Source organism: Lissotriton vulgaris, chromosome 10, assembly GCF_964263255.1.
Source record: "Lissotriton vulgaris chromosome 10, aLisVul1.2, whole genome shotgun sequence".
Classification (NCBI taxonomy): domain Eukaryota; kingdom Metazoa; phylum Chordata; class Amphibia; order Caudata; family Salamandridae; genus Lissotriton; species Lissotriton vulgaris.
In genome coordinates, this window is record NC_141698.1 from 43782704 (window position 1) to 43805933 (window position 23230).

Sequence of the window (23230 nt, forward strand, 5' to 3'; positions counted from 1 at the left end):
TTGGTCACACAATGTTATATCACTAATTCACAATATTTGCTAAAAAAAATTGTGTGCAAAGTCAATGAGGGGGTGAATGCAGTCAGAGATTTAACTTCAGCTTTTTTCAAGTCACGTTTTCTGTTTTGTCTAAAGATGTTGCACTATGTGAAGAATGTTCATATGCTGACCTCTGCTGGCAGAAAGTTCCATTTCGATGAATCTGGAGACTCCCCGCCATTCCTGGACTTGTTATATTGGCTCATGACATCCAGTGAAACCAGCAACTTTGTGAAGATGGGGACCTATGATGCCATTGCTCCTCCAGGAGTTAAACTGGTGATTGATGAAAAAGCCATTTTATGGGGTGGAGAACACAATCTGGTGAGAATAATTTAGAGCAGCTCAAACATGTTGACCACATGACACAAGTCTTATACATTCAGTTAGACTCCAAACACATTAACAATAATATGTTAATAGCTTTAATATTGTATTGGATCTCATGCATGGTGTGATGTGGTGTAGGTCAGTGGTAGGGTGTAGCACAGGGACATTTTTGTGGTGAAGCGTATGATATAATTAGAGTGTTAAGTTAAGTTATACTTTGTACTTTGCAATGTCGTTCTGTTGGAGAAGCAACTAGCTTGTGAAGATTCCTATGTGAGTCTGAAGAACATTGTAATGTATTGTGTAATACTGTTTGTGTAGTGCCTTATCAGTGAGTCAGTCCAGTGCTGGATATTTCATGAATGAAGCAATACAGAAGGATTTGATATGGCAGTGTTTGATTTGTGGTGTCCATATGTGCGTTGTAAATTATGTTCTTTTGTGGTTCTCGAAGGAAGATGTGAGGATGTCTTGACATGTCATTTTTGGGTTTGGCGTGATGGATGTCATTGTGAGTTGAAGTTTAGAGTGGTGAGGTCATTTTGTTTCGATAGAATGGCTAGATGTGGTGGTGTAACTGGATGTTTTATGTTATGGTGTAATAAAAAGATAGATCTTGACATATCCATATGATATGGTGGTTATGTTTAAATATAGCACAGTGTTGTATTGTGAATTGTAGTAATTTGTGACTATTGCTATCGAAGTGTGTTTGATGTGGAGTATTTTGAGTGCTATCGTGGGGATCAGTGGTCTATCAACTGCTCGAAGTGAGTGTAGTAAATTGGCTACTTTTTAAGGCATAGTGCGTAGAAAAATGTTTTAAGGTCAGCAATGCTTGTGATGTAATGTGATGTTGTATGTTATGATGAGTTGGTAAGTGGTGTGATACAACCAGTGTAGTGTTTTGGGGAAGGGTGTGGTGTAGTGTAATCAATGAGGTGATGTGTTGTGGTTATTTTGGTCAGGGATGAGGCGGAGTTATTCGGAATGAAAGAGCCAGCCATGTGTAACGTTATAAAATAGATAGACAGTGCTCAGAAACCAGAAGTTGAGGTGGAGATGAGAAAAGTGATTGCTGGGAAGGAAAAATCAGTGATGGTAAAGATAACTGTGATACAGCATGTAGAGGAATTGGGGGAGAGGAGAATTTCAGAAGGTGGTGGATAGGGCATCCTGTGTGAGCATGGAGGCAAGGGAGCAGGGACGAGAGGAGTGGAGACTGAGAGGAAAGAGTATAGGGAGGTGAAAGAGAAGGTAGTGCTGCTGGGAAAAGAAGAAAGCAATTAGGAGTTGCTGTATAGATATAATCAGAAAAGGGACATGCTGACATGGTATAAAGATTTGGTACTGAAAAAAGGAAGAGGAAGAGGGGTGAGGGTGGAAAATATGGAAAAGAGGAGAAGAGGCCTGCATGATGTGGGAAGAGCAAGTAGATAGTGAATGAGGGCAGAAGGACTCTCAGGAAAATACAATAGTATAGATGGGTGTATGAGGCATGGAGTTAAGGGACTAGGGGTTTGAGTATGGAGACACAAGGATGAGAAAAGAGGATGGTGGAGAAAAGAAGGATTCAAAGTGTGGTCAGGACAAATCGGCAGTTAGAAAGAAGCTTCATAGAGCTGAGATGTAAAGAAAAAAAACAGGAAAAAGTTTTTTTTAATCATATGCAGGCAACGAGAATCCTGCATTATGATATCACAATACTGAGAGACACAAGAGTTCAAATAAATGATTTATATAAATTAATTTAAAAGAAGTTCCTGAATTTAGGTTAATTATGGCCAGCTTTGAATTTGTCCTCCTGGGTATTCCATACTTTGAGGTCCAGTACTCCCATGGAAGAGTGCAACAAAAGGCTGACAATGAGTTTGTAATGAGGAGCCAATGCTTTCCAAAAATGGCTATATTTTGCTCCAGGAGGCTTCTGTATAATGCAGAATTTCACAGGGAGCAACCCGATGTTTTCCAAGCTGGTTTAGCATCAGCATAATTTCATATGGTTCTCAGGTCTTCATATGGTTTAATATAGTTCTCAGGTCTTTCCTTCAGACTCTTATAGAGTCCTTTCCTACAGAGATGACATCCAATTGGTCTAGGCATTCTAAGCAAGTCATTTTTAATGAACTATATATTCATAGGGTTGCTGAAGAGGGAGAATTTTTCAGAGCACGGAGTACTGCATATGGCCCCCTTTAGCCACAGTGTTGAATCGAAGGGTGAAGCAGGGGTTGAGTTTAAAGTGGTTTAAGCTAGTCCAAGGCTAGATATGTAATTGAAAGGGAGAGAGGTTGGGTAGTGTCCTCCCAGAACAAGGAACTATTTTTTACATTTAAACAGCAGAAGCTTTCTGTCATCCATTGTTGAAAGCGGTCTTCGCAGCTGGCAATTTTCGGAAATAATGCTTCTTTAAGGGCAAAAACCCTCACTTACCTGATAGTGACATGCTACGTTATTGGGCTCCCTCCTCACACCAGGACCGCAAGGTGCCAGGTGTGGGCTACAGCTCTCTGATGTAGTGGAGCAGAGGTGTTTTAAAAGGGATGAGCAAAAATTATTCTTAGTGAGGGGCAGAGTGCAAAAATAAATGTGCACTCTCTGATGGGATGAGATTTATTCTGGTGCACCTGGAGGATAGGGTTAAAGATCAAGAGAGGAAATGGGGGTTGGAAAGAATACCCACTCTATATGGTCAACATGTTTCAGCTCAAAATGTACCCAGTATGGGTTCAAAGGCATTCGTCAGGACCAAGGTGATATAGTCACTCAGCAATATGAAAATAAAAATATGGATAAATACTGGCCTCACACAGTAAGCCAGATGATATGCAAGATGGCCCACCATAAATTATAGGGCCCACTGTTGTTCTGTAGTGTAATAGTACATCAACATGTTTCAGACTAAAAATGTCCCAGTATGGGTTCAAAGGCATTCATCTGAACCAAGATAGTGCAGTCAATCTGCAATATGAAAATAAAAAAAAGGATAGAAACTGGTCTGTTAAGATAAGACATATGATGTACGAGATGGCCCACCATAAATCACTGAGTCCACCCTTGTTCCATAGCACAATAGTAGATCTTGAATGTCTCTGTCGATAACATAAGTGGCGTTCGACTGTTGCCGGGTGCACCACCAATGTTACCAATAGAGACATTCAAGCTCTGCTGTTTAGGTTGCTTTCTGAGGCTTGAGAGTGAGATGTACCATTGTGCTACAGAATGATGGTGTATTAAATTTTGGAAAGACAACTGAGATATTTATGATATATATGTAGCTGTGAGCTGCGAATAGTGTGAAGCCTTGGAGAACATGAAACTGAGATCCATTTTAAGATGTTTCTGTAGAGTACATAAATACTTGTTGTGTTAGGTCAGTGACAAATTACTTAATCTAGTTTAAAGCAATCTGGAGATCCCACCCGTTCCTCCATCTAACTAGAGTATATCATGATAGATTGTGTTGTAAACTGCTAGAGATCAGAAAAAAAGAATAACTTAAAGATCCTTCTCTCGAATGGGGAACAATTACTTTTACTGTTTTTCAGATCTCGTTCTGTTAATTTTGTGGGTCAGAACACTGATTGAATCTTGTCTAAAGCTGATGCTATTTAACAAATTCTTAGTGTTAATATCTTAAAATTCCCTCCCGAATTCTACTAAGAAATGTAAGGCTGGATATTAGATGATAGTTTGCTACAACATCATGGGCTGATTAGGGGTTCTAAAGAAGTTAGACGATAACTATGTGTAATATTTGATTTAAGACTAAGGTTACTGGCATAGGACAGTTAGGTGAGGCAGTCAAGTAAGAGGCCAGGAAACGCAATGCTAGCAATACCTACGAGGTAGACCTTGTTTTCAACAGCTAGAAAGATATTTGAAGCAACCTTGAATATTTCTTCTACTGAAACCTATTTGATGATTCTGAATAAAGTGTTGAAGGATTCTGGAGAATGGGTGGATGTAAGATGACTGTTCGCAATTGAGTCCCAAATATTTGTTATTTTTTAGTTGAAACACTGCAATGCATTTTTACAGTATTGAGTATCGGTTTCAACATAGTCATTGCTATGTTTAAACTATTTGGCCTGTTATAATGGTCATGTTCCGTTATGTTCCAGTCACTGTTCAGGACCAAATTTGATACTAGAATTTTATGAGATAAGGCAAAGATCAAGGATTTTGTGAATTAATTTTGAAGTCTTTCAGGGTGTGGAGTAAATTATACCAATGTTTAAGGAGCTATTTGAGTTGGTTGAGTACCTTTTTGTTAGGCTTTCAAATGATGAGTAGGATGGGCTGGATTTTTCGGTTCATATTATTTCGATTGAGTAGCTCAAAGGAATTCACTGTTCCTCATGTTTCTTTTCTTTGTTTTTGTGGATCAGCTTCAATGCTGGTGTAATGGAATCATTTCTATTATCGTAGATCCATCATCAAACCAAGTTTCAATGAGACTGTGTACATGACATTTGTGATCATAATTAGTCTGTCGACTGCATTATTTTGGGCTTCATACATCACAATTTTATATTGGCCACATTTATTTAATGGAGTAAATTGGATAATGGGGTTTTCTACTAGTCCCAAAGAGTAATGATTACACACCACATTACTTTCTTGTGAAATGGCATACTTCCAAATAGGTGCTACCTTATTATGCTCCTGCTTTGCCTTTACTATCGATTCCATGACTAGTATCCTTTATTCATGTGAGGCACAGAAAAATATAGTGATCTATAGTGATCAGGCAGCATACAGATCCTAGACTCAGCAGGGATTCAGAATTCATTCAATTTTGTTCTATTCCAGGTCCCCCTGTCTGTTTGCAGTCAAAACTGTTTTCCAGGTTATAGGAAGTCTCCCATCGACGGACTCCCTATTTGCTGTTTTTCCTGTGTGCCCTGTCCTGATGGGAGTATTTCAAACCAAACAGGTGAGTTTATTTCACTTTCAACAATACAAATATTTTAATCCGTGGAAAGAATTATACAGGTCAAAGTATAGCACAACTTTATATATTCTTCTGTATGGCTTATCACTGCATTGTACCCTAAATATGTAAGAAAAGTCCTCAATATAAAACGAGAAATGTAAATTAAGTGATACCATCAAACATGACAAAGAGCATAGTAGAAAGCAAATTTTGAGGACTGTGAGAAAATGTTCTTTTTTCTGCATGGTCACCCCCAAATTCTTCTGAATTTTATTGCTGGTTTTTAAACTTTTAATACTGGGGCTCTGCTGTCCAGTTCACATTGTATGAGCTATGATGCCAACACCATTGTTAAATTATTTAACTCCTAATTGGCATTTTTTACTTATAAGGCCAAAGTATATGGTACACCCATGGCATGGAAAGTTAAATATCACCCGTGGACTGCAGAACAGATTGCAACATCAACTAATGGTGCAGAGAAACAAGGATTCAATATTTACAGTGTAGCCTGACTGTTACAGTTTAAACCTGTAATCAAACCTGTCAAAATAAACCTTTTGATTGGTAAAACTGACCCTATGAATATTGTTAAGTAATCTAATATTATTAAGGCACTCCTATGTAGGCATTGAAACCCACAAGTTAGAGTACTTGGTGTTTAAAACTGAGACATGTTGAATGTTAATGTCACCCTGTTTCTACAGTGACAAGGCCTCAAAAGCTATCATCACTGTGGAAGGCTCCAGCTGTCAAATGAGGAAAACTAGAATACAGATTAAAATTCTTCTATCTTCAGTTTAGAACCAGCTTGAAAAATAGGTCAACCGCTATATTTAATAATTATTACAAGCCCTTTTTAGTGCTTACGTAGGATGTTTAAAAAATTTTAGGAAAATAATTCCTAGAAAGTTACTTCTTACCTGTATGAAGTTCCTGGAGGCTAATTTATATTAGTTTTCCAGCAGCTGCCCAGCTAGAACTTAACATAATCATATCTGAAAAATGCTCTCAGAGTAGACATACTGGCCTGGATGTAGGGAGTTATTTTTTATCACCCTTGCACGAAAGCCAATAAGGGTGTACCCAGAACTTCATTGGCTTCTCAAGGGGCCTTCTCTTTCACAAGTAAATTTAAGGTGAGACCTGGAGAAGGCAACCATCTATTTGCTCCCTCAACCAGGCAGGCACCAAACCCTGAGGGGAGTCACCCCAGATCCATTTTTGAGTGATGACAGAGGAGGGGGCTGCTCATTTCCTGGCCACATCACTCACTGGGTACACGGACTCTGCACAAGGGAGGAAGAGTTCCCCCATTTTTGATTTTGAGAGTAAGGTCCATTGTGGGATAATGTACAGCAGAATAAACAGGAACTGTTGCAAAAGTAGCTGAATTGCCTGTGAGATTCTTCACACCATTGATACAGGAGGAGTCAGGAGTACCTCATACAGACTAGCTGGGGCCAAATATAAATCCACACATGTGGGATTCTAAGACACCCTCCTCAGAACATTTTCTTTGAAGTTCCTAACTGACCAGTAGTAACTGGACCAATCAATCTGAGGTCCAATATTTATACCTCTGGACTTTCTAGAGTCAACTCTAACTGTAACATATGTATTAAAACGGACACCTTGGGCCTGGGAAAAGGTTTATTTTGCAAGGTCGAAATGGCAGTGTAAAACTGCCCACACAGGCTGCAATGGCAGCATGTGTGGGCATGTTAAAGAGCAGCTCAAGTGGGGTGGCACAATCAGTGCTGCAGGCATACTAGTAGCATTTATTGTACAGCACTGGGTACTCATAGTATCACTTTACTATGGACTTATAAAAAAACTAAATGTGGAAATCAGGTGTAGGACATTTTTGCCAAGTTTTAGCGAGTAAGCACAAGCACTTTAACACTGGTTAGCAGTAGTGCACATACTCTTAAGGCCAACAAAAACGAACTCTGGAAAAATAGGAGGAATGAAGCCAAAATGTGTGGGGGTGGTCCTGTAGAGATGGACAAGTTCAACAATGAAGCATGCACCTTTCCTACATATTTACAAATTAAGTCCTCCCTTCATACTTCTCCTGTTTATCTTATTGAAAGCCTCCTCACACACCAAACAAGTATTCCCTACTTATTCCCCAAAAAAATAAGTAATTATTATATGTAATAGGGTAACCCAATGCCTCATGGGCTGCCTGGGGCCTATTCTAGGGATAACGTTTAGGTAATAAAAGGGAATTTAAGTCTTTGCAAGGGGTTTATTTTAACAAGCCGAATTGGCAGTTTTAAACTACATTCAGGCTGCAATGGCAAACCTGGTTCATGTTTTAAATGGCTATTTAAGGGGGTGGCAAAAAAGTGCTGCAAGCCCACTATTAGCATTTAATTTACAGATCCTGGGTATATGGTATACCAATTTACCAGGGACTTTTAAGTAAATTAAATATGCCAATTGGGTATAAGCCAGAAGTTCTACCATGGTTTAAGGTGAGAGCACAATCTCTTTAACACTGGTTACCAGTGCTAAACTGTGCAGCTGTGAAAGCCAGCAAAGACAAGTTCAGTAAACAGGAGGGTGAAGACAAAGCGTTTGGGGATGACACTGCAGAAAGGTCCAAGACCAACAGAGGCATACATTCATGGTAGTAGTGCAGTGCCTTTTATAATTATTTTTTAAATGCAGGGGAAGATATAGCCTCCATGCTGTTAGGGAGAAGTTGCATAGCAGCATAAAGTGCAAGATTGTTTTTTCACCACCTTACATACAATTGCAGGTAGTATTGTGGTCTTTGTTCAACTAGTACCTTTTGAGGGTCTTTACTGGGAGGGACCTTCACCTAAACATTTTTTAAATAGTCTCTCTATGTTGCTGGAAAAAGTTGGTGTATGTATCCCTCATAAAAATTAATGGGTTTAATTGCCTTGAACAATATTTACAGCTTGCCTCTTTTGTTTTGGGACCACCATGACAAGTGCTTTTCTTTGATTACTTCTAAGGTTGAAGGAGCCATTGTTTCTGGGTTAGACCAGAACTTGTGACATCCCATGCATATTAAGGACCTTGCAGTATGATTTCGTAATGACAGACTATGTGAGTTACCACTTGGCCACAGCGCTCAAACAGGCTTAAGATAAGTTACAAGGTTGGGTTTCATCCATATTTGATGCCACAACCACAACAAGAATCGTTTAAGCACAGGAACAGCTTCAATGTTCGTCATGCCTAATTTGTGTCATATGGCTGCCTTAGGGATCCTCTGGTAAGGCTGCAAATGGAACTGAATTGGACCCTGCTTGTGTCCTCTGCTGTATAAATAGTAATTTTTTGCTCTCTTTTTCCTTGTGTCTTCAAAAATTAATATCTCTGATTCTCCATATTGTATTTTTGCCATTTTACGTTTATTACACTTTACTAGCTCGGAGTGTTTTTTTTAATTATTGTGTTGTCTTGTCTGCTCTGTGTCATAGCTACCAGGGGTTGAGCTCAGGTTTAAATTACTGGCTAGCAGGTTAGTGACTTTATTGCTGAAACAGTCAAATATGTTATTAACTTACTAATACGTGAGCAACATAGCAGACAAACGTAATATTAGTTGTATATAGCTAAGAAGCAATTCGGTGAGTTAATATGACACTACTGATATCAGTGTGCAATCTGCAGTCACAGATTTAGATTCTTGTAAGCCCATTCTGCCTTTCACCCTTCAAAGGTTGATAAAGTGAGTGTATATGAATTGGGTTGTTATAATACCTAGCACCAAGAGGCACTGCTGTGTGAAGAGCATGCTCAATAATTTGTCATTGAGTTTTTAACTTCTGCATTTTCTAAAGCATCACTAACTTACCGAAAGGTTGCCTGGGGCAGAACTGAATGATGAATAAAAGCTTTCTCAAGATCCAAGCTAATAACACAGAGAGTGGATCAGTTGATTACAGGAAATGTTCAATCCAAGCAGACAGGTTTTGTCCAAATGCTGAGAGATGCTAATTCTCATAATTTTTTTTATCATAAACATCAGATAAACAAAAGTACAATGCGGAAGGTGTTTAATGCCTGTTATAGGTATTGTCATTTAAACAGTATTAAGAGAAAACACCCCACAAAAGGATCCCACGCCATGTTAGAAGAATATAACCTTCTTTAGGTAGAAGGGTGAAGTGGTCTAAAGTAGTTCCTGTAGAGTTTTTTAATAACATAACATGCAAAGCCCACAAAGAAATCGATATCTGTCAAGATAACTCTAAACAGGGGGAGGAAGTGATTATCGCTTTTGCCACCATGTGTGCTTTAGTTTCTGAAGAACTAACTGTCAAATCCAGAAAGAACGCACAACCACATAAGGGCTGGTTTGACAGAGCCTGCTCAAAAGCACACAGTTGCCTCCTGGAAGAACTGAAAAAATCTCCAAGGGATAGGGGGGAAGTGGCCAGATTAAGAAAAGAATACAATAACACTATCCATGCACGCAAAGATGCACTTAAAAAGGATGCATGGGCTACTCTAATGGAAAAGGCAACTTTAAGAGACAGTGCTAGCTTCTGGGCCATTATAAATAATCCTCTTTTTTCCGGTGAGGCTAATGATAACTTGGAGGCCAATATTAGTGAGGAGGACTGGTTAGCACATTTCAAAATCATCTATGGGAGCGATCACATATGTGAAACTCCCACTCTGCTCACAACTAACTTCCCCAAGTCAGCACTCTCCTTCACCATGGAAGAAGTAGAGAAGGCCATAATTAATACCGAAGGGAAAAAAGCGCCAGGCCCGGATGGCGTCCCAGCTGACATGTTCAAGGCCAACACCTCCTTCTGGGCCAATATCTTGACTAATGTTTTCAACGCCGCCACCAATCACAGTTTGCCTGTCTCCTGGTCACACGCCACCATCATACCCATTTTTGAGAAAGGCCAACGGGGAGACCCGAGGTGTTACCGCCCAATTTCACTCATCGACTCTTCCTTTAAAATTCTGGGGAAAGTGATACTGGCTAGGATTGATGAGTGGGCTGCCAACAACAATATTTTATCTAACTCCCAATATGGGTTTCGTAGGGGAAGAGGGACTGAGGATCAGTGCCTCAACCTACACCTGATCCTAGGCAAATATACAGTGGCATCCAGTGGATCAGTTTACTTAGGGTTCATGGATTTGTCCACAGCCTTCGACCTGGTGAACAGGTCCAGGCTGTGGGAAATCCTCTTGGACCTGGGGATGGACCATTCTTTGGTTTATTTTCTGGCTGAAGCACACCGGGACCAGGAAGCCTCTATTAGGATGTCACAGGAGGGAGCTTGTACTGCTGGTTTCAAGTCCACTAGAGGGGTGCGACAGGGGTGCATCCTCGCCCCAATGTTATTCACACTATATATAAACCATCTTGAATCCACACTGGATCTGGCAACGTTAGACGTCCCGCGTTTTGGAAGACTGTCCACCCCGGTCCTCCTTTACGCGGATGACGCCGTGCTTGTGGCACGTACTCCCCTTGGGCTACAAAGGTTATTGGCGGCCTTTGACGCCTTCATGACCTCCCTTGATTTAAAAATCAATACAGACAAATCACACGTTATGTCAGTGGGCGGGAGAAAGAACAAGAACCTGAAGTCCTTTTTTTGTGCCAATACACCAATTTCCAGCGTAAAAACTTTTACCTATTTGGGGGTGGTTTACGACGATATTGGCACCTGGGCACCCCAAATAACGGTTAAAGTCAACGCCATGAAAAGGTCTGCAGCTGCTATCGCCGGTTTTGCGAAACGACTGGGCGGCAAACCTACGGAAGCAATGCTAGCACTTTATAGAGCTAAATCTGTTGCAGTAGCAAGGTACGGGGCTTCCATTTGGGGCTACACCAACAACGCAGAAGCGATCCAGGTAGAAGAAAACAGATTTCTACGTATGCTTTTAGGTTGGCCACAATCCACGGCTACCTTTTCCGTTCATATGGAATTAGGCCAGGGGTACATAAGTGACATCATCAAACAGTCCCCAATTCTCATGTGGTTAAGAACGTGGCTGAACTCTAACTTAACCCTGAACCATACAATCTTAAGGGACTGTTTACGCTTGGAAATATGAAAAATATCCTGTGGCTTGCATACATTAAAAAAACCCTAAGCTCCCTGGGCCGCCCTGATTTATTCTGCAAACCGGAATGTATTGTTAAAGACGACCTGGAATGGTTCAAAATGACTTTTATTAAACTGAGAGAAACAGAGCGGGAGAGCAGCGAGCTTGTGAAACCCACTGTGAGGGAGCACTATATTTCTAAGACTACCATGGCCATTGAACCTTATTTAACGGTTGTGTCAATCCCGCCACACCGCTGGTTACTAACCAAACTAAGACCTAACCAGATCCATCTCCTGCTAAATGATTCTAAGGTGTGGGCTAAGCCCGAGGATTTACCCGTCTGCAAATGTGACAGTTATTCTTTGCAGGACACTTTACATTTTATGTTTTTTTGCAGTATTTACGCCTTGCCTAGGAAAAAATATATTATTCCGTTGCTTAAAAACAAGGGGTTTGTCCAAGCCAAACCAGCTCTACTTTACTTAAAAAGGCTAGACTCCCCACTAATAATGTTTAGTGTCGCAAATTTTTTGGTAGCTGCTTTTCGCCTTAAAAAACGTACCGGAAACAGACAACATAACATCATTGGCGATAACCTATGAAATTATTGAAAAACTGTTTCACTTTTTAAACTTGTAAATATTTTAACTGCTCTATTTTGATAGTGACATCTATTCAATGTAACTGTATTCCCCTGATAATGTATTTGTGTCTGTGTGCTTTTTATGATTTGTTATGAATCGAAATAAAGTTGTTTTGAACTTGTAACCTTCTTTAATAAATAAAACATGACCAAAATGACAAAAATCCAATCATACGACTGGAGATATTCAATTTTTTAGATTTTAGTGATAATAGAGCCAAAAAGCACAATGCACCACCTGTGGGCATCTGGCTGCACCGGATCAAAACAAAGTCAAAAGTTCACACCAACCATGATGGGGCATGGTCAGGCTACAGGGACCCAGCTAGGTCCACTGTAGCGGAGTATTGCAAGGATACGCATCAAAGATGCGTCGCACAGTCGAAGCAATGGGTTGGTTCTGAGATGCCGTGAGGCTACAATGCGGGGGCCTGTGTCATTGTTGAGGATCCCTTTGACAGGGCTTGCTATGGGAAGTTCGGCATCAAGGATGGGTGATGGGTTGGATCCAAAGAGCTGTGATACGAAACCGAACTTTGTGATAGAGTCCAATCCACGTCGCAGTGGCTATGCTTCAGTTCTGCTCAGGCTTGCATCTTGCAGCAGAGGAGATGTATTGGTTCTTCTTGATCCACAGAGGCTATCAGAGGACCTTAAACTCATTTTCAAGGGTCCAAGACTGGGGGTAGCAGCAGTTGGCAGAGTAGACTCACAAACGTCAGAGTCCAGGTGCAGATGCCAGGTTGTTGGAAGCCTGATATATCCCTGAGGCTCCAGATCAGGAGGCCAGACAACTAGCCCTTGGACTCACTCTGGAGTATGGGGTCAAGAGATGCTGGTCCAGTCCTTCTTACCCAGGGAAGTGGGCAGCAGGCAGCTGGTCAGCATAGAAGGGCAGCAGTCCAGCAGAGTGGCAGTCCTTGTAGCAGCACAGCAGTCCTTCTGCCTGGCAGAGTATTCACAGGTCCAGGTGTGTACTGAAGCGGTGGAGTCCGAAGTCCAGCATATATATACCTTGTTGTGCCACTGAGATGGTGAGAAGCTTGTAGAGGCATGCCTTTGACGTGCACAGATGCCCTGCCTTTTCCCACAGCCGGACTGCTAAGGCATCGTCGGAGGACCGCTCCCTTTCTCAACCACTCTGCAAAGGGTCATCCTGGTGCACTACTGGTTGGGGGATGGATTACCCTTGGCGGATGATAATCATTAGTGGCCGCAAACCCCTATTGTTGCCACAAGTAACAGCCCCCTAATGGGATTGCTGATGGTGTGACCATCAAGGGGTGGACTGGAACTGATCAGAGCCTATTTGATGTGCTCATTGTCCCTAGTGCAAATGGTACCTATTATAGGGAAATGCAGTAGCAATAATGCTGCTCATCTTATAAATGTGCAACATATCTATGGCTGTTTCTACCATTTATTTTCCTATGTACTGGCCAAGCGAGTATACATAGCATGAATAGCTACTAGGTCAACTCAACCCTCTCCCTCATGAATACCATCTGTTGTATATGCACACAGACATTGGGCCCAATTCACAGAACTAACTTAAGACAAAATCCTAAACTTACTACTTTTGGTATTCACAGAAGTTAGGATTTTGTCTTAAGACAGACTTAAGACAGACTTAAGACAGACTTAAGACAAAATCCTAACTTAAGTCTGTCTTAAGTGTGTCTTAATTTTGTCTTAAGACAAACTTAAGACAAAATCCTAACTTCTGTGAATACCAAAAGTAGAAAGTTTAGGATTTTGTCTTAAGTTAGTTCTGTGAAGCGGGCCCATACTGCTCAGACGCAGGTGATGTATATCGGGCATAATCATGAACAAACTCACCTATGGGCACCAGTATCATAATAATGCTAGGGATTGCTATAATAATAGCGCTAATAATATTAATAATAATAATTATAATAATAATACTTCTAGCCTGATAATGCTGAACAAAAGATTGAACTTCTGTATGTCACAGGGCCCGATGTACTATTCCCACTCCCATACCAGAGATATACAACTTTAACGCTGACTGATTTGATAATGGGAATGCAATTTTCAATGTGACCCATTTACAAATGGGCCACATTGTAAACTGTACATTTGCAGAGTGGTGCAAAATACCTTCCTAATGAATATTAAATATACAGGTCACAGTCTGCCAGCCCCTGTCTATGACAGGCTGCAAATGAAGCAATCGAGGCCTTCATGCGGAAGCTGACCTCTCACCTAACATTTGCAAAAGGCCCCATAGCTGTTTTAACAAAAACAACAGTTACCCATTTGAAAAGTGTAAGAAATTGTGTTATGTGATCAGGGGGGTTAAAGCCCCACTCAGGCCACAACCACAATCCTTCATTGGGTGAATCACCAAAGACACTAAATTAACCAGTTCCTAACCATCTGGTAGCCTGGCACAAAAGCAGTCAGACTTAACTTAGAGGCACTCTTTAAATTATGCATGCAGCACAGAAACAGCAATAAAGTGAAAACACAACACAAGAAAAATCTAAAATCAATGCCAGATCAGGACATGAGGGCATATGTAGGTAATTTTCGTTTTGCGATTCTCAAATTGCTATTTTTAGGGAATCGCCATTAGAGAATCACAAAACAAAATGTAGGTAGGATTAGCATTTTTTTTGCGAATCCCACTTATTCCTTATTTCTTCTCATTCATTCCTATGGGCTAGAAGGCCCATAGGAATGAATAGGAAGACATTCTCAATTTGTGATTCTCAATTAGAGAATCGCAAATTGAGAATGCAATTTCAGGGTTGTAAGGGTGTCAATAGGACACCCTTTTGCACCCCTGAAATTAACATGTGTGCACATGCGGCCCACATACATGCCCTAAGGGCATGTATGTGACCCACATGGCACATTGAAAAATGCCAAAAAGTGCATTTTTCAAAGAAATCGCAAACTACCACCAACCTGAAGTTGGTGGTATTTTGCGATTCCTTAAGCCAAAATTCACACAACTTGGGTGCTTCCTACATTGAATTTAATGGATCGCAATTTGCGATTCCTTAAATGCAATAGCAAAATAAGGAATCGCAAATTTTGAGATTCCTTATTTTGCATGTGGGTTTTTGTGTGCTACATAGCACACTGCCCAAATTGCAATCGCAAATGCTGAAATTCTACGAATTTCAGCATTTGCGAGCGCAAGTAGGCTTCCTACTATGGCCCAAAGTCCTACATTCAGGTCAACCGTGATGGAGCATGGGTCAGATGCAAGTATTCGGGTTGCCGGCTGAGAGTTTTAACTTATGTCTCTGATGTAAAGCTTTGCATTGTTCTGCATCTGTTCCAAATAGGGGCTGTGCAGTGCTGTTAAGTCCTGCAACAAGTTGCGTCAATTTTGATGAGGAGTTGTGAAGGCTCCAATGCAAGGTCCTGCATCAAGCTGCATCACGATGCGTCCTTTCTGATGAGGCTGATAATCAGGAGCTGCTAGTGGCTGCGATGTGAAGTTATGCAAGAGTTCCATTGCGCTGCGTCAGTTCTGATACGTTCACCAATCAAACTATGAGCCCCTTGATGCGAGGTCCTGTGCCTTGCTGCATCAGGTTTGATGGAGCCCACACTAACACAGGAATAAGTACACTCTGATGCCAGCCAAGGGTCAGGACTTGGGAGGCACGGCTATAGGCAGAGTTCAGCAGCAATGCTCATGCAGGTCCAGTGAAGCAGGTCAGCTGGGAAGTCCTTCTTCTGTAACTTCCATAGGCCATGGAGTACTCTGGAGAGTAGCTCTGGATGGCCAATATTTATGCCTGATGCCAGGCTCTGTGTGCGGGGATTCCCTGTCCTACCCCAACATCTGGGCCTGGAATGTAATTTCTTTTCCCCTGTCAATGATCCACTCTGCCTGAGATGAAAAAAGACTGCGGAGGCCTGACGCCACATTCCTTTGTGTGGGCAGGATTCAAAGATCTTTGAAATGTAAGTGGGGCTGCGTACAGCTCCTCTCAGTCATCCTGCTAGGATGGCCCATCCTGTCCAAACACAAGATGATAGGCGGAGTGCTGAAACTTTTCCAACACTATCCTCCAGTCAAGAGATCTGGGGTGAGTCCATCATTCTTTAGCTCACCGGGCTAACCCAGTTTGGACCCAGCCACATGCAAATCAGCGTTGATCCTGCTCCCCACTGACACAGTCCAGCCCAAACTGCCAGGCCAGGTCCGTCCTGAACTGGAAACAAGCATCCTGGGACCAGTGGGCTGTATACATTCACCACTCATCAGCCAGACTACCTTGAATGCAGTGACACAGCTAGCAAGGGACCCCCGTCTGGGCATACCTTTGGCCACTTGGGGCGAACAAATCAAACACAACAAGGTGATGGACGGAGGGCTGAAACTTTTCAAACACTCTCCCTCAGTCAAGGGATCTGGGTTACATCCACCATTCTTTTGCTCACCATGCCACCCCAGTTTGGTTCCAGCCATTTGCAAATCAGTGTTGACCCTGCTTCCCATGGGAATGGTCCAAACTGGTGTGACATGGTGAGCATGAAAACAATTAATTTTACCCAGATAGGGGAAGGGGGGTGAATGTTTGACAATAATCAGCATTCCATCCATCATCCCTTTTTGCTTTAGTTTCTAAGAGGCATTTCCTAAATTATTACTTAATATCCTACTCTACATTTGAAGAGGATTTTAAATTGCAATTCATTTGAGTGCAAACAGGATATCTCTAGGTGCTCCCAATCACTTAATAAGTGCAATATGGTAACTCAGTGATAGTCAATAGGGGAGAAAGGCCTCACAGCAGTGTTAGATTTTCATACCAGGACATATATAATTTAAGCACACATGGTGTACATTTTAAATACAGTGCCTGCACTATGAACCTTTAAGACCTACATTAGGGGTGACATATGTATTTTAAAGGAAGTATTAGGCCTGGCAAAAGGATTCTTTTGCCAGGTCGAAATGACAGTTTAAAACTGCACTACAGGCTGTAGTGGCAGACTGAGCCATGTTTTAATGAGCTGCTTTAGTGGGTTGCACAATGAGTGCTGCAAGCCCACTAGTAACAATTAATTTATAGGTCCTGGCTACCTGTGGTACCATTTACTATGAACTTTTAGTAAATTAATTGTACCAATTACATGTAGGTTAATTTTAGATTAAAATCTTTTTATTTATTTGTTTTGCTCAATAACACATACCCTCACCTACATTCATAGGCCTTCGAGGTACATAGAGGGGGGATGGATCAACTGGGTAAAGGGGCTTTAAGAGAGAGAAGTGGTTGATGCTGCCAAGAGGTGGGATGTTAAATGGGGCAGGGTAACAAGGAGAAGTTCCAGACAGGGGAAGGGGCAATCTCCACCATGCAAGTTGCATGTTTGCACCTTGTACAGCGTCACTTAAACACAACCGTAACTAAGGACCTTCACGGAAGTCTTATCTGGGCCCATGATTTGTTAGTCAAAGAACTCAGAGGTATGTTGGACAGGTTAATGGACAGTCTGGAGGAAAAAGGCATGAATACCACATTTTACAGATATGGCCCAGCTTTTTATCAAGTGAGGTCAAGAACATTTCCAGTGAACTAGTGTGCCAGAGTCTGTACAGTCAGTCTTTATGGTCTGATGTGTAGTCAGTCCCGAATTAGAGGTGATGGTCGCTTGGCTGCATTCGATGCCATGGTGATAGTCTTCCCTTTAGCTGAATGCAGGGGGTAGGTTTCGGAAACCCTGATAGGATATAGCTGTGAAGGCTGTGGCTATCTGTATTGAAAATCATATTCATTTCTTTTAATGAATACTGCTTGAGTTTCAGGGAAAAGAGGAGATGGCTGTGTGCCCACAGTTGTGCCAGCAGTCATCTTTGCTTCCATGCCTCCCTTTCACTACACTCTCTGGGGTAAATTACCAATAATGGGTTATTTCGAGCATCACCTCTCTGCCTTCTGGGCCAAAGGAAGAGATGCATGCTCTGAGTAGGATTTAAGACCATTCCTTGGGGGTGAAAGAGCGTCCCAGTTCCGATTCCCATTGCTGCTGAATAGGGGTCTTGGCTGTATCTGTCGCTTCATTCAACATATAATATGTATTTACATTTGGTTGCGTTACCCAGTGTTGAATGGTGGAGTAGTGTCTGACCGCCTGGGCAGGTATTCCGTAGCTCTCCTGTACCTGTGGAAAATCCACAAGTCTGTTATGGTCAAAGAGATCTCCAATTCATTTAAAATAGGCCTCTTGCTAGGAGATGTATGTGCTGCCCAACTGTGCTGGGGAAAATGTGGCTACCAACAAGGAGAGCAATGGGAGGGATGGTGTGAAAAGACCTTTGCCAATCAATACTTCACACCATACCTCCATTGTGGCCTTTGTAACTGGTGATATGTACTTACCAGGGAATCTGTGTTTCTTGGGGAGCCAGGAAACCTTCCAGACATGGAGCCCAGCAATACCTAGGCCATTGAAACACCAATTTTTCTGTGACAGTGGTATGTGCATGTCCACAATATAACATAATTTGGCTTCTAAATAATAGTGGGTGAGGTACAGTATTCCCAGGCCTTCCTCATCAAAAGAAAAATAAGTTAATTTCCTACTCATGTGTGGTTTCTTGCCCCAGCAGATGTAGGTCTCCAACGCGTACTGTAGTTTGATGAGTGAGAGTGGTGGTGGCTGTAGCGGGAGGGTCTGCATGGCATATAAGATCTTGGGTAGGAGAGTCATCTTCACAGCAGCGCTTCTGTCGGATAATGAAAGCCGACCCCCCTCCAGGTCTGTAGGTCCAGGTGAGTTGTACCAAGGAGCTTAGCATAGTTATGCTCTAACATTTTCTCCAGTGACATACATATTTTAAGCCTCAAATAATGTCTCATTGGTTTGCCTACTGGAGTGGGAACTGGCGCTCCAAGTGGATTTTATCTTGTTGATGGATCATGAGAATGAGGGCTTGGGATTTCTTGACATCCACTTCAAACCATGAGAGGTGCCAACGGCCTAAAGCTCTTCCAGTAATACCAGGAGAGAGGAGAGGGATTGCATACGTGTCACCATAACATTGTCGGCATATAAGGCTATCGTATGCTCATGACAGCTAATGTGTATGCCTTTGATTTGCCCCTTCATTTGAAAACAAAATCAGCAAAACAGGAGGAGTGAAGGCAAAACATTTGGGGGAATACCAAGGTCTAAAACTGACCCCCCCCCCCCCCCACACCGATAGCAGCGTCATGACTGTGTCCCCTTTATAGGTCAGATAGAAAGAACTTCCTTTGATGAGGTGTTGGAATTTGGCAGCGATATCAGTCACAAACCAGTGGTGCATTTATCTCCTAATCGCAAATAAGAGGGAGATTCCCCTGTCAAGTCCCATCCTATTTGAAATTCTGGCAGGGTCGTAAAAGTTCATTTATGATTCAGAAAGTCTATTCTGATTTTGCAAATCACAGGCTTTGCATCCACATAATACCTTTAAACATCAGACTCTCAGTCCCTTTAAACACCAAAGCAGGTATGTTGACTAAACCTTTTAATACTATAAATAGAATGTGGACCAAGTTACTTACATTTATATCATAAAAGCACCAACAATTGTATATCCTTCAATTGCCCTATTTTTGGCAATGGGTTGTTGATGTACAGTTCTTGCTAACAAGTTCATACAGCCTGAAATCCCTGAGAGGGCCAGAAACTAAATAATCAGATCTCATACTTCCATCTTGCTTGGAAAGGTAATGCACTAATTTTCCTTAAAACTTCAAGAAGATCCCAGGGTTATGTGTTCTGTAAGTGTTCACAAAGGTCCTGTTTGATCTGTTAGTCAAGCAAACAAAACAGATTTTTAAAAAATACTCTCTTTATATTTGAAGATCTCTTTTGTCAAAAATAGTTTGAAACTCTCCAGTCTGATCAGGGTTAAACAGCTTCAGTCGATAGCTTAGACTGTGACCAACTAGGAATATGTTTTGACTTCAGTAATATGAATATCCCTTCCGTGCAGTTTATGTTCATGTCTTGTTGATATATTGGCAACAATATCTTCAGAGGATGCTATTTAATCACAATTTTCTGATATAATACCAGGCCTTGACAACCTGTGGGTGACAGAACTATTTGTAGGTTTTCTATAGCATACCATAACATATAATAGTATAACATAATAACACAATGTAGCATAACATAGAGTGATACGACATAGCATAACAGAGTATAACTTAACATTCAATAAAAGAAGGATCAATTTAGTATATGTTTATGTCCCCCAACATTATTGAGCTACACCTGGTTTACTTCCTAAGCCACAAAAGAAAACTATGAATTTTAAGGGAAATTGGGAACTGAAAGGTGGCTCTCACTCCTTCAATTAAGTTGTTCTCTTGTGGGTAGAAATATTAGAGTCAGACAGAACTGTCATATATTTTACAGTGCACCATCCTAAAACTCAGAAATTACTACACATATCTACACACACACACACGCACACACACACATACTAACACACACAGATGCACACACACAAACGTACACACACACAAACATATAGACAAACACCATAACATACCTATTAGTAAGAGGACCGGCCATTGACTGTAATGAAGTGTGTTATTAGTATTCTAACTGCACATGCGTTTTGATAGTATGATAGCTTATAAAGCAGACCAAGACAAATCTAACTGAGACTTTAGTTTATTGATACACTCACTTCGCTTGAAAGTAATTAAGCACACTACAAGTCCTCAGAAAGATGTTTGTCTGATTCTGTTAGAATAGTAGTTAGAATCGTAATTACGCACTTCATTACGGACAGTGGCTGGTCCACATAATAATAGGTATGTTATGTTGGGTGGGCATGTATAACCCATGCTATGAAGACCAAGCCTGTCCCCTCAGCATGGCTTATACTTGCCGACACACACGAACAAGCACACACACTTGTATTTCACAATGAGCTATTATTCATTGTGTGCTATTCTACGAACGATAATAAATATAATAATAACAACTGATGGCCTAATTCACAAAAGTAAACGTACACTTTTGTGTGAGTTTACAACTATTTGGTATTGACAAACTTATTTAACAAGTAGTATCTTCATGACTGTGGAGGCTATGCACATAAAACAATAGGACAGTCCTGAAAATGGGGTGGACAGGGTGCACCCGGTTGCTGTTTGCAGATCTCAAGACCATAAATGTACATCTTATAGGTCATCCAGAATAGTCATATTTCTCTAGATCAGCTCTGGATCAGAAAACATACCTTCTGTCACCCTAATGGCCAAATTAAGTAATCTGATCTCCAGCAGCAGAAACAAAGGCCTTCAACACAAAAGGGGTAAATAACAGTGCTTCCTTCAGCTCCTGAGGAGGAATGGGTGAAGATGAAAGTCTGCATCTGTTAATTACCCGTAGCACTGTACGAAGGCTGGGGGCAGCCCAGGCCCACTGAACAAAGGAGGAAGCACAGACAACTGGAGCCAGCACTGAAGGGGTTCCTCTTTGATATTTTGGTTGGAAAGGCTATTGTATTGATGTTAGGGGAGCTGAGACCTCAAGAGCATATGTGACTAGTGACTTCTGGATGACACCACCTTGCACTTTCCTAGTGTACTGTGCAGGAGGTTTAGGACAGGGATGGAGAGGTGATGTGGCACCCTAGGATTGACAAAGGGTGTCTGGTTTCTGGAATATTCCACCCCTTTAAAAAAATTCTACCTCAAGAGAGAAAAAAAGCTGTTGGTGTTTTTGTGGTTTTTGCTACTGTCCCCTGGGACTGCAGGCAGCAGCCATGGACAATTGGAAGGAGGAGCCTCTGATGCCCGAAATGACTAAGGACCCTGCTCCCAGTTGTCACCAGGACCAGTGAGTCTTTCCAAGGGCCAGTGGGACTGACCCACTTACATCCCCAGAGGTTCAGTTGGGGGAAAAGGCCTGGCCTTATGCTCCCAGAGACAAAGACCTGAAGGAAAACAGGTGAAGGGAGCAAGCAGAACCAGCTCCCTGCAGGGTTCACCACTTTGTAGGCCAGGAGACCTTCTAGAACTGCTACATGCGGCTAGGTTTGTGACCTTTGACCTTTTCTAGGAAACTGAGCTTGTGGCGCTCTGCTACATGAGCTGAAAATACCCTTTAGGTGAGCCAGGGTTTTTTTCTCTAGGGAGGGGGTTATATGGGGCCGCCTCCTCAGAGCTCATGGAGCCCAGGGATTACAACCCAGGGCTGGTTCAAATACAGTGGGCCTGGGACCCCATCTCTGGGACCCTGCTAAGAAAGGCAAAGGGAGAGCACGTCTTTTTCCCCACCCCCATAAAGAGAAGAATGTCTTCTGGGGTCCCGCTGCACGAGAGCTCAAGAACAGCAATGCTCTTGCCTGAATGGGAGCACCGACATAGTATCGCTGACTAGCACAACGTTAATACATAGATAATACTAATTATTGCATTTACGCTCAAAATGATGGTGTGACATGTGATTTGTTGTTCTTGTAATATGGTAAACTCTTGATAATGCCAATAAGCCTGTTTTAGCTAAAGTAATACCCCCCTTTATTGTGATGTGTTGTCTAGTCTAGGTAGAGGGGGCACTGTGATTTAGAGAATTATTCCTCATTAAGGTCAAATGTGACTTGACAGTAATCCAAGATATTTTTGATCTGCCTTATGTCTTTATTTGTAAATATATGAGCAGTATTTAGAAGTGTGTTTATAAGAAATATACTTTTCGTTTTTCTAATGAGAAACCACTGATTGGAGAATCAGTTATTGAGTGTTATTGCATGCCATCTAATGGTGATTATTTGCCCACACCATCTCCCCTGAGTGAGCCTTGGACTGCTCTGATTTGCTACCCTGAGAAAGCCAACCTAATTTCCAGCATTAGCGTATACTACGTAACTAGTCCTAATTACAGCCATGTTACTTAAGGGGCGGATTACGATATCATGCAGAAAGCCTCCGACCGACAGTCAGAATCTTCTAGACTGTGTCGGAACTCATCCGCCCGACTCGGTCGGAATCCAATCCGCCTGACCAATTACGATGTTCACGGTCAGAAGGGAAACCATTCGGTCATTCTGAATCGTTTCCGACTGGCTTGCGGAGAATCTGTGTTGCTAGGAGCCGAATCGTACAGCTTTACCGACAGTGTTTTGATGTATTACGATGTTAGATTCCAACAGCCTTTCCGACTTGGACTGTCCAACATGAGAAGGCTGTCTGAAACTAACATTG

General features: G+C 41.7%; 1 protein-coding gene across 1 annotated transcript in view; it reads left to right on the forward strand.

Annotated features, from left to right (window-relative positions):
* Positions 1–23230, forward strand: part of LOC147684522 (extracellular calcium-sensing receptor-like) — a 52123-nt gene that overhangs the window by 27518 nt on the left and 1375 nt on the right. The window contains exons 5-6 of the mRNA XM_086939683.1: positions 136–363; positions 5185–5308. Of these exons, the coding sequence (XP_086795809.1) occupies positions 136–363; positions 5185–5308 (352 nt within the window). The remainder of the gene's footprint in view (positions 1–135; positions 364–5184; positions 5309–23230) is intronic.